General features: G+C 42.2%; 1 protein-coding gene across 9 annotated transcripts in view; it reads right to left on the bottom strand.

Annotated features, from left to right (window-relative positions):
* LOC309340347 (cation channel sperm-associated auxiliary subunit beta-like) overlaps window positions 1–12,495 on the bottom strand; it is a 52,535-nt gene that overhangs the window by 22,360 nt on the left and 17,680 nt on the right. For all 9 annotated transcript variants that reach the window (XM_081859031.1, XM_081859030.1, XM_081859034.1 and 6 more), the window contains 10 exons: window positions 12,266–12,358; window positions 10,999–11,117; window positions 9,717–9,749; window positions 7,581–7,647; window positions 7,089–7,135; window positions 5,514–5,666; window positions 3,666–3,818; window positions 2,700–2,844; window positions 1,785–1,936; window positions 365–507 (listed from right to left, as the gene is read on the bottom strand). In XM_081859031.1, coding sequence (XP_081715157.1) covers window positions 365–507; window positions 1,785–1,936; window positions 2,700–2,844; window positions 3,666–3,818; window positions 5,514–5,666; window positions 7,089–7,135; window positions 7,581–7,647; window positions 9,717–9,749; window positions 10,999–11,117; window positions 12,266–12,358 — 1,105 coding nt within the window. The remainder of the gene's footprint in view (window positions 1–364; window positions 508–1,784; window positions 1,937–2,699; window positions 2,845–3,665; window positions 3,819–5,513; window positions 5,667–7,088; window positions 7,136–7,580; window positions 7,648–9,716; window positions 9,750–10,998; window positions 11,118–12,265; window positions 12,359–12,495) is intronic.

Below are 12,495 nucleotides of genomic sequence, written 5' to 3'. Positions count from 1 at the left end.
AAATGTGATGGTGGGTCCCCGTCCCCCCCAGAAGAGGAAGCCATGGGAAAACCATGTCATCATCATACACACTGCAGGAACCGTTTCCAACTTCTGACAACACACACATCTCCTACTGATATATTTTTGAAGCCTACAAGTTTCGTTTGAAACTTGTATTACACGGTATACATAACAAATGTTAGTACAAAGTGGTTCTAAGAGCAGGCAGAACAAGAAAGTGGCAACCCTCTGAACAATTTAACCAAATTAGAGAGATGCTATTTTGCTATATTCTGTAAAATAGCAGAGTACATTAAAAAGAAAAACCCAACAGAACAAGACATTGCTTGTTAACAAAACATATGCTGTTATTGATACTTACCCATAATCTAATCTTTTGCCTCTTTGCAGACTACTGAATCTCTCAGGTTTTGTTATCATCCGTGGCTCGTGGTTTAAAAGTAACATTTGCTCTTCAGTGATATACTGTACAGCCAAAGGAAATTCAAAACCTAAGTCAATATCCTGAAACAAAGTGAGAAAATTAATTATTTTTTTCCCCCATGCGTTTATAGATAAAAAACTTGCTAAACTAGCTTAGGAATAAATGGGAATTTAAAAAACAATAATAAGAAGAAGAGTTTGGATTTGATATCCCGCTTTATCACTACCCAAAGGAGTCTCAAAGCGGCTAACATTCTCCTTCCCCTTCCTCCCCCACAACAAACACTCTGTGAGGTGAGTGGGGCTGAGAGACTTCAGAGAAGTGTGACTGGCCCAAGGTCACCCAGCAGCATCAAGTGGAGGAGCAGAGACGCGAACCTGGTTCACCAGATTACAACTCTTAACCACTACACCACACTGGCTACACACCACACTAAGGGATAATTTAATTTATAATAGCAATCAGAAAATAAATTGCTTAGAAACTGGTAATTAAGCAGCACAGACATAGCTGCAGTGATCACAAAGTAATACTGATAGTACTAAATTTCTTCCTAGTTTCTCTTAAATTTCTAATGATTACAAGACTATGTTTTTAAAAATCAGTATTTGCTCAGGGTCCTGAAGATAATGGTAGGAGTCAGTTAAAGCTAAGCACTTTGAAGTACCACTTGAAAGAAGTGAAGGAGTTGAAGGTTGCAACTTAGTTGAAGCATTATGTGACTTTGCCTGTGCTAAGGGGGTGGGGCAAACTCAATGGTTTTCTGAAAGTTTCATTAATGCACTCCCTCGGCATATAGGGCACATATACAGGAAATATGGTTCGGATTGAGCTATTGGGACCCGACTGCGCCGCTGAGGCCCACCGCCTTTCAAGGTGTTGCTGCCAGGCCAGGCAGGAGCAACAGCCAATGCCCAGACTGCCAGCTTTAATGGTCCTTCTTGGCAGGGAATCGACCAGGGTTCCTGGGACTGGGGAGAGATTTCCTGCAACGACTGGAGCACGTGAGGCCAGAGCTCGAGGGACCGCAAACGTCGCCCCCACTCCCCCCCAGAAAGCAGTGAGCAGCTATTTTTTTTTCAGGAACAAAAGAATTATCTTTCTTGCTTTAACCTATTATAATGGTGGCATTTCTGAAATCAACTTTTAATGTTTTTTTTTTTAAAAAAGAATTAAATCTATTATAAGGATATCTAGATAGTGGTGAAAAAATGCTGGATTAATGACTCCAGTGTCAATTCTAGCACTAGCTTCCTACTTTGACATGTTGGAAGAGTGAAGGTTTGTCCTTAACAAGAACAACAATTATTGCAATCTCATAGACATTTTTCATTCATGCATCAAAAGCATCTGTAACCTTCAATAAAGTGTCCACATCCACACTCGTCTCTTTTACAAATGTGGCAACTGAATCATTCAGAGAAATATGATTTAATATTCCCAGGTGGTCAAAGTACATGTTGAAGATACCCTTCGCTGGCGGGAAAAGCTTGGCATATCTCAGTGAACCTACAGAAAAGGGGAAATATAATAGGTTTCTGTGAATATTTGGAGAGATCAACAGCTCTTCCAACCCATATTTAATCAATGCAATAAGGAAATAGATCGTTTTGACCAGGAAAAAGTATATCTAAATTATGCAACTTCTGACAATAGTTCCTAAGGGCCAAGATCTAACAAGGCCGTATGTGGTCAAATACTTTGAAGCATGCAAGGAGGTGTTGTTCCTTTTTGGAAGAAGCTCCTTGTGCCTCACGGTCTGAATGGATTGATCTGCAGTGGAGGGTTTTGGAAGGTAGATGCAGGGTGCTGCAGCAACAAATGAGTGGATTAAGAGCCCCCAAGATCCACTAGAAGATTGCAACAGCTCTCTGGATCCCAGCCAACCATACTACACTAAGAGATATCAGCAAGCAGAATGCATAGGGCATTTATTCCCTGGAGAATAATGTGAAAATAGGGGCATCAGGAGACAAGATAATAGCCTTTGCTGTTGGTCAGCCAAGTTCCTGCAATCTCACTTAAGGTAGAAGTCATAGAAGATGCAGTGAATCTATGTCTCTAGTCTACATGGTTCTTGGTTTGGGCACCCTTAGGGCTCCCTGGTTCTGCCCAGCAGAGAGTGAATTCCTTAGGTGCATCAGGTGCTTCCACTTGTTTCTCCCTATCCAACTATGAGAACACATAGGTTGGGGGACCTGGTTTCTTAGCCTAATCTCATATTTGAGTGTTCAAAGACTGCAGGAGACTCCACTTTTTAATGTTTTCCTACCTGCCTTAGTGTAGTAAAGGTTTGCCGAGTCAGTCACAAATATAATCGCTTGGGTGTAAACACATGAATCTACCTCTATAATCGTCTCAGAATTTAAGGTGAAAAATGGTATAAAAGTGCCGCCTCCATCATAAGAAATCCACACCTAAAAGGGAGGGGGAGAGAAAATAATGAATATTCTATAAGAGATCTTTGTTGGCATCCATCTGTCTTGAGAGACAATGGATTGCGCCTCTGGGGGTGAAGTCAAACCACTGTGTTAGCAGCACTGAAGTGACCTAATAATAATAATAATAATAATAATAATAATAATAATAATAATAATTTATTATTTGTACCCCACCCATCTGGCTGGGTTTCCCCAGCCACTCTGGGCGGCTTCCACAGAAACCAAAAATACCGTAAAATCACACATTAAAAACTTCCCTGAACAGGGTTGCCTTCAGATGTCTTCTAAATGTCAGGTTTATCTCTTTGACATTTGATGGAAGGGCGTTCCACAGGGCGGGTGCCACTACCGAGAAGGCCCTCTTCCTGGTTCCCTGTAGCTTTGCTTCTCACAGTGAGGGAACTGCCAGAAGGCCCTCTGCGCTGGACCTCAGTGTCCAGGCAGAATGATGGGGGTGGAGACGCTCTTTCAGGTATACTGTTTTTTTTTTTAATGTTTAATATTTTATTATGGTTTTTACATATGTTGGAAGCTGCCCAGAGTGCTAGGGCAACCAAGTAAGATGTGTGGGGTATAAATAGTAGAATTATTGTTATGGAATGGGGCGTTCCTATTTTCATTGGAGAAATGTTGGAGGATGTGTGACTTCTGTGTCTTGATTCTCAAGGGAAACACGGCCGCAGGGTGAGGGTCTGGAACCCCCAGAATCCTACTACTGCTTGACAGAGGTTGGGGGTTGGCATGCCACCTTTGCAACACTATGTGCCAGTTGTTAATACACCTTCCTTCTTACACACCTGATTGCCATATGCATACAGAAAATGGCTGTTTGTGTGAAAATACAATCCATTTGGTATAAATCGCGGATCTGGAAACCAGAAGGCTGGGAATTTTCTTTTTTTATTCATGCTGCCGTCTGTTAACTTATGCACTGATACCAATGCCCGATTCTAGGAAGAAAAAGAAGGAAACACAGTTAAACATATGCATTATCAAAGAAAGAAATGATACAGCAGAAACACAGTGTCCAAGCAGAGTGTTAGAACTGGGCAGGTATAGTTGCCCTAACAAGAGCCAATTCATACGTGGTTAAGACCTTCTCATTGCCAGGAAGGCGTTCATTGAAGGGAAGGCCCTGGTTCATCCCTTAGGCATAGCTAATAAGCACTTTCTGAGAGGCTGGGACCTCAAAGTTCAGAAAAGAAGCTGAGAAAAGGGAACATACACGAAGTGCTGGCTCAAAGAACTGCCATATGGAGCCAGAACTGCACACAGATGGGCAGAATGCTCTTCTGCTCCAAGAAGATCAAGTAATCCAGGTACGGATTTCATTTTCTTCTCTGCCACACTGCTGCTTCTGCCTCTTCAGGAAGTGCTTGTTAGACAGGCCTCAAAGTCCCAGCAGGAGTGAAAGCTTAGCCCCGCGCTCGTGGTTGCCCAGGGTCGTGGGTGCCATGCAGCATGCTTGGCCCTGACACCAAAATTTGTGGGTGCCTGGCCCCTTCATGGGGAATTTTGTGGGGGTTTGGGCACCCAGGGCCCCAGGGAATTGGCACCTATGAGTCCCAGCTTCGGGACGTTTAGTTAGCTGAATGCCCTCGTGCCTCAGAGGGAAGGAAAGACTGGCCAAGAGCAATTAAACAACAACAACACACTTTTACTGACCTTAAGAATGCAGTAGAAGAGGTGCCCAGATGCAATCTGTCTGGGCACTTCCTCTGCCTTCTAAGGGGCAATCAAAAATATACTGCCTAATTATTGTTCTAAGGGAGGGAGAAGGCACCTGTGGCATTTGTAACTGACAAAGAAGAAGAGATGTTTTAGAAAAGACAACAATTGCAGGGATCAGAGCACCAGAAGATACAATGACTCATTTTAAAATGTTTCCTTTTTAAAACATCACCATAGCCATTGTTTTGGAGAAAATATCCAACATATATATTGGAATCATGGAACTGAAAGGGAACAGAAGGATCTATAGAAAGGATCTATACAAAGGCATTCATATAGAAAGGCATTCAGAAGGATCTATAGAAAGGCATTCATAGACTACCTGTGAACTTAGGTGAACTGTGGAAGTTTATATGTTAATTAAAACAAAATAAAAAAATTCCTTCCAGTAGCACCTTAAAGACCAACTGAGTTAGTTCTAGGTATGAGCTTTCGTGTGCATGCACACTTCTTCAGATACAGATACAGTGTATCTGAAGAAGTGTGCATGCACACGAAAGCTCATACCTAGAACTAACTCAGTTGGTCTTTAAGGTGCTACTGGAAGGAATTTTTTTATTTTGTTTTGACCATGGCAGACCAACACGGCTACCTATCTGTATATGTTAATTAGTTAATTAATATCCCACCACTCCTCCTGAAGGAACTCAGCTTGGCAGTGGGGTGGGGAGGGAGTTGAGGCTATTGCAGGACACAGGTTTGATATTGGTGGGTCAGCCAGGGAAAATGGGGAGAGGGGGCTTTCAATCAGTTGTCCCATCCATTGCGAATTGCCCCCTTTCTAATTCAATTCAAATGCTTTCACCAAACCATAAATCACATGACAAAAAATGAGAATCCATTCTAAACAAGAGCAGCAAATTGCCATCTGTTCAGAGTTATCAATTAAAACGGAGTCCTTTGGTGCACTGTACCTGTTGCGATAACAAAGCGATGCCAGTGTTCTGTTCATAATCAACGAGAAAAGAAACCACCCGTCTAGAAAAGTGCCTTTCACCTTTCATTTTGTGAGGCAAGCAGCTATGCCATTTTTGAAATGTATCATTGCTATAGAAACAAGTGGATTCCTGTTTTTTTAATAAAAAAAAAAAACAAGAAGAAGAAAAGGATGCAAAGTAATCGATTTAGAAATATATCATTGTTCGAACTTAAAAGCTTTGCTAAAGAATCCACTGAGCTCTGAATATACAGGAGTGGCTAGTGGGGAGGGGCAATGGTGTGTACCTGGCCTCCTAGCAGGACAGCCACTGCCACTGACCAGGAGGGAGAAGTGGAGGGCCAAGGCAACAGAAAGGTCAGAGCTGTACGGTGCACCAACATGATGATGTTGATGATGATGCACCCATGCAGCTCTGGTTTCCCCATTACCTTGCCCCTCCTGTCCTCCTTCCTGGTAAGTGGCAGCAACTCGCCGTGTCAGTGCTCCACTCAGCAGGCCTCTCCTGTATAAATGCAAAGAAGAAGCAAAGCAAGAAGATTTTACAAGAGCAAGGGCCAAACTGCACATTACTGGTGCTTTTAAAAAAGTACACACAGGTCCTACTAACCAAACACTATGCATTCCCTGGAAATCATTCGATGGGCAAGCATTCACATAATTTCCATCAATTCCTGTGCGAACGTTTCTAACCGTGGTCTTTGTATGATCTCCCCCCCACCCCCACACCAATCCTGTCTCTCCATGGTTTCTTCCTGAGATGGCTGCAGCTTAACAGCAAAAGAAAGACAAAGGGGGGAAATGAATTGTCCAATCTCTCCTGCTCTGATTTGTCCGATCTCTCTCTCTCTCGCTCCCTTCCCTCCCTCCCTGCATGGTTTCTTCCCCCAAATAGCTGCCACCGACTAGCAAAGCACAAAGATGCAAGGAATTAAGAAAGTGGGTAAACTCTGGATGTTCAGATATCTGAATCTGTGGAGTGTATAGCGAGGCATAGAATAATTCTTTACATTTGGACATTTTGTGAATTTTTGCATGGCTAGCAGGCAGAAAGCAGGGCCTGTGTATATGTTTAAACTGATAGAATTTTCTGCCAGAAACTGTTGTGGGACTCAGAAGCCTAGATCAGAAGCCTGTTTTGGATTGGAGCTCTGAACTTGCTTTTTTGGACCCACAGTACTGAACCAATGGCCCTTGGTGAATACAAGGACGTGTGGGGACCCCAAACAGTGACTCCTCCAAAGCCCTCAGTGATCAGGTAGTGATCTAAAGGTTGAGATGCTCCTTATGCTGTCATAAGCTCCTTATGCTACAAGTTAGGGCTTTGTAAATAATACAAGAACTTTGAACTTATCCTAGTAGCATATGGCAGCCAGTTCCTGAAAAGCTCTGATAGCGACCACAAAAGCTTCCAGTAATAAATTTGCTCAACTGTCCTTTTGATTTCTGAACATTAATTTGCCAAGGTGGCCAGGAAGTTAAATTATGTACTAAACAGAATGCACCAAACCTCAACTATATTTTCATAAGGTTTTATCATCATTTGCCTTACCTGGCTCAATGACTTATCTTTGTTGAATGACAGCCCAACATAGTCCGCTGCAAGAAAAGCAGAAATATATTAGCTACAACTCAGTGCTTGCACTTCTAAAATATAATTTACAAAAGGCATCAACCCAGTTTCATGTGAACAGTTAAAAAGAACTCAGGGTGAAATTTTGAAATTATTTTTGTTACATGCCTTAAAATATATAAGTGTGTATGAGCGGAGAGGCATGCTCTCTGCCTTGAGCTAGTTTATTGCAGGCAAGCATTGCGGGAGCACTCTTTGCCTCCACTTACACTAAGGAGTTTTGCAGTGTGCTATTTTGTCCCCCATGCTATTCAACAGCTACATGAAGACACTGGAAGCAGACATTAGGACATTAGATGACACAGCTATATTTCTCCATAACGTTGGAGAACCCATGGATTCAAGTTACACATTCAACACATATAAATCACTTTTTCTTTACCAATCTAGCTGAGTCCCTGGTTTCCTTACTTTCATATAATTCTTTGTTAGCTAGACACTGGAGGTTGTACCATATTTCAGCTTTAAGATAATCATCCTGTGGGCAGAAAAAGACAAGGAAATACTAAGCATGCCAAGTGAATTTGTATAGTATAGCTGTTAAGATTCTGAAAGGGTATGCTGAGGCACAAGTCGTCCTTTCTAACTATCACACATTGCCTAAAAACCTCTGTGGAGCCAAGGAAGACAGTGGACAATACTGTCAAATGTCAGGAAACAGCACTAGCTTTCTAGTTTCTAGTGGCAGTGCCAGTGATATTAGTAGTGGTGCTGGTGGCGGAACAACTCAAGAGAATTGATGGCCAAAAGTAGACAGAATTACAGAGATGTCAGAAGCAGAGCAAGTTGTAGTTGAGATATCAACTTCCCCAAGATCTCATTCCAGCTCCCAATGATAGTCAGGAGAAAAGAAAGGGTTTAAGTGAAAATGCTCCTGCCAAATGAAACAAAATGCCTCCCCAAAACTATTACTCCACTGCCTCTTTCTGTTCTTCTCATGCAGCACAGAATTCTGATTTAACACATTGACAGCTGTTTATATAACCTTGTCAGGGAGTTCACAGATCAAAGGATAGTTATATGGCCTCAATGGGACCCAATTCCTCTTGTCCTCTGAAATTATAGCACACAAGTGGAAACTAGCAACTGGAACTATACAATGCACTATCCTATGTCTTGCTTTCAAAACTCACTGCTTTATCACAGTAATTGATATAGTGCTTAATTGCAATAGCCTCTAAGCAATTTATAAAGGTTTTTGTGAGTTATAGCTCTATTCTCTGTATTAATGGGAATGGGCCAAGAGGGATCCCTTCCACCAACCCTCATTCAGCTTGTTACTCCAGCAATCTCCAGGATGAGTCTGTGACTGGGACAAGAGTAAAAGGAGTTCATCTACACACATCCCTCAGCACTTCAAAGTTCACAGTTCCTCTGTGAACTGCGACTGTGATAAACCATTAGTAGTAGTAATAGTAGTAGTAGTAGTAGTAGTAGTAGTAGTAGTAGTATACCACCCTATAACCTATAACTCAGGGCAGTTCACAACATAAAATTTCAATAAAATAACACAGAGTACATAATAAAAATGAAAACAAAGACGGCCCAATAATTCTCCTGTCTACAAACCACGCAGTTGGCCAGCATGGGGGGGTGGGGTGGAGAAATGAAATTCAATTTATGAGAAAATTAAAAGCAAGGCGATGGCCATCAAGCAACTGATTCCTGATGCTGTGGGAAGCTAGGGAGTGAAAAATAACATTCTGATGCTTGTATAGCTGTGTGGCTAAGGGAGCTGGAGTGTAAGGTGCAACTTCCCATTTTGTGCCTTTGGCATGACAGTTGTGAGAGCTGCCTTAATTCCATATTTCTGCCTGGCAGGCCTTAAGTCCTCCCTCTGTTTGCTACCTCAGCCTGGTTCCCAGTGAAGGAATAACTTGTCCCATTGTGGTCCTTCCCTCACGTTGTCAAAAAGTTCCTTCCTGAGGCGCTGTTTGCTCAGACCCCGACATTTGTGGATCCTCTGTCTAACGTCTTCTCCCAAGGGGAGCCATAAAGCCACCCAAGGGTTCTGGTGAGCTAGCCAACCTTTCTTCCCTGTGAGTTTTCCTGTCAACTGTGTGGTCGCTACAAAGCGATGTTTATTGGGCTCTGTGTGTGTGCCTGCAAGCTTCTGTCTTCTATGTGTCGTCGAGGTGGGTGAGGGCATGGAAGCAACACGGCTGACTTGCAGGCATCAGTTGCCTAGCATACAGAGATTGCATTGTGTCAGTGCTGGGGTGTGTGTGTGTATCACAATATATTGCTATGTTTTCTCTCCTTTAGAGTGCTGCCATTTACATTTGAACTTGCAGCTGGAAATGCATAGGATTCAGACAACACATTTGATGTCAATACTAAGCCAATGTTAGCATTCTGCCCAGTGTACCAGGGTCTCTGGATTTCATTGTTAGGATCCGTATACTACGTGATTTATGATCCTTGGGACACTTATTTCTAAATGGCTAACAAAATGAATGCCAGAAAGAGTTTCAGAAAACATTATTTGTGAGATGTTAAAAAACACACCACTGAGAACAACAAACACAACATTTAGCAATTTCTCACCATTTCAAAGCCACATAAGGTTGGTTTGCCGAACTGAAATAAAACACAGTAAGACCAAATTGTATGAATAATCACTTTCTCCCACACTTTTCACAAGCAATTTCACAAGTGTATTACTTTATATATTCATTTACCACTTACACTCAATATTATTAACATGATCATTGGTTGTTTTGAGTGACATAAGAAGCCTGCCTCCACCAATAGCCTGGGGCAACCTAGCCAGGGCATGTACTTTTCCTGTGAGATAACAGGAAATAAGCAATAGCTACAAACCAACAGGTAAAACACCTAAGGAAATCAAGTACCATACCCATCACTAAAAATAATTCAACAATGATGCCAGCAAAACTCTCTGCGGAGAGGCTTCCAAAGACAAGGGGCTACAACAGAAAAGGCCCTGTCACAAACCCCTTCACGTCTAAAGGTAGCACTCCTGAAGCAGGGCCACAGAGATTGATCTTAATATAAGAGGTATCTATTAATTGCAGCAAAGCTACTGTTGGTGCAAAGAAAAAATAGGTACACAAAGGAGAAGTCCTGGATACCAAGATCCAAGTTTGGGGCAAGTACTCTTTATTGAGAGACCCCAGCAGATATTTAAAATCACAAAATATGCAGCAAAAGTGAAGCATGGGAATATGATAATAATTTTTATTATTTATACCCCGCCCATCTGGCTAGGTTGCTCCAGGCTGTTAAGACCTTTAAAATTTGCCCTTTCAAGTTCCTTCCAAAGTTTCCCACTTCCCCTAGCATAGAAAAAGACCACATGTTTGGTAAGGTTAAAATGGTTCACATACAAATTCCCTTCAAAGGTCTAGTTCATATACTTTTCCACACATCAATCAGAAACGTTGCACAGGCAGTAAAACTTGGTTTAGTTCCAAAGTGGTGAAAGTTTCTAAATTATTGATATAGGAACACAAGAATGGCTTGTGAAAGCCATGCAGCTAAGCTGAAGCAACCAGCTTAGCCTCTTCATACACTTAGTTCATCAGGTGAACTGGGGAGAGAACAATTAGTACACAGATTAACAACACAATCCTAGATGTGCCTACCCAGACGTAGTTCTCACCATGTTCAATGGGACTTACTTGCAGGAAATGTGTATAGTAGGGTTATAGTCTTAGGCTGAATGAGATTGTCTTCTGAGCAGACATGTATGGCACTGGAGATCTTCCAAACTTAGTTTTTTCGCAGTATGCTTACCAGTGGTTTTTAAAACATTAGATGATTGGGGGGAAGGGACACAGGGATATTTAGAAGTGCACATATGTACCTGCAACAGCTTTCCAGTTTTAATGCGCAGATCATCACTGATAAATAATCCTAGTGAGGTGAGGAGTACAAGACGAGTATTTGTTACGGTGAGATCCACAAGCGCAAGTCCGTAACAATCTTGAGGAGAGAAAAGGCACTGTGAGTAACCTGAGTTGCATCTCTCAGACTTCCATCATTACTTGTTATAGACATGGCAAATTACACCCATATTGAGACACCCAGATCTGTTGGGCAATCCATGCACCTGATATGCATTTGAAGAAGGTCTAGATCTATGTGCTTTTAAGAGAGGGTGGAGTGATGAAATCTGCTCTTTCGAACCGTGCTCCTTTGCTGCATTTTTTAAAAAAGATATAGCAAAGGCAAGTTCAGGGGGCAGCAAGAACATAGGCTGACTCTTCTGACCTTGCCCATCTGACTTTGTTGCCCCAGCCACTCTGGGTGGCTTCCAACACATATAAAAAACAATAGAACATTAAACATTTGAAAAACCACCTTCCCTATACTGGGCTGCCTTCAGATGCCTTGGGGGTCAGATAACTCCATACCCTCCAGTATTTCTCTGATGAAAATAGGGCTATCCTAAGAAAAAGTGGGGCATTCTGGGATCAAATCAGAAACCGGGACAGCTCCTGTAAATCTGGGACTGTCTCTGGAAAATAGGGACACTTGGAGGGTCTGCACTCCAGAGTAAAAAAAAAGGGGGGCAACCCTGGGAACCACAGCTGAAAGCACCAGTAGCCCAACATGCCAGATTCAAGGCTGGCGTCAGTCAAAAGCCCTAAACAGGCTGTAGAATCTGACCTGTCAATCCCACCCCAGAGAGAGAAGACCCTAAATGCTGAGGGATGAGGGTTCCCATATCCAAGAAGCTGAAATTTGGGACCCAAGGAGGCAGAGATTCTTTCTTATCACTGTCCAAAGAAAAGGGATGAGGGAGGGCTCTCCGGATCCTAGCGTTTTGAACTGGACATCACACCACAACCTTCACTCTGAGACCTACAATTACTGTATTGGTCTGAATATAGGTCACACTTCCCCCCAAAATCTGGCTCATATAAAAGCTGAGTGCAGTCCCTAGTGACACTCTTATAAATAGAGAAGCTATGTTTTGAGAGATCTCATTTTAGGGGTGTAGTCTGTATTCGGACCAACCCTGTATATTCTATGAAAGTGCAACATGTTCTAAGGCCTTGGGGTAAGACAGGCTACAAATAAAAAGGAAATGCATATGGGTCAGTTAAACAACTGAAAATAAGAATTACCGTTTTCCAAGATGGCACAAATGGTAGCAGACAAGTTAAACCATACCGTATCCCCATCCATAAATCCGCTGTCAGTCAATCCTACAATTAGTCCTACAAATACAAAAGAAAACAATGCATTACATGAAAAGTGAATCACAGTATAAAGCCAGGCTACCAGTATTTATGACACTGTTATAAAGCTTCATATTTCCCAGAAATTTCAGCAGTGTAGCTGGTTTGGTTCGCTT

The sequence above is a fragment of the Podarcis erhardii genome (assembly GCF_964252035.2).
Source record: "Podarcis erhardii genome assembly, chromosome: 1".
NCBI lineage: Eukaryota > Metazoa > Chordata > Lepidosauria > Squamata > Lacertidae > Podarcis > Podarcis erhardii.
This window is presented reverse-complemented; position numbering and strand designations above follow the sequence as displayed.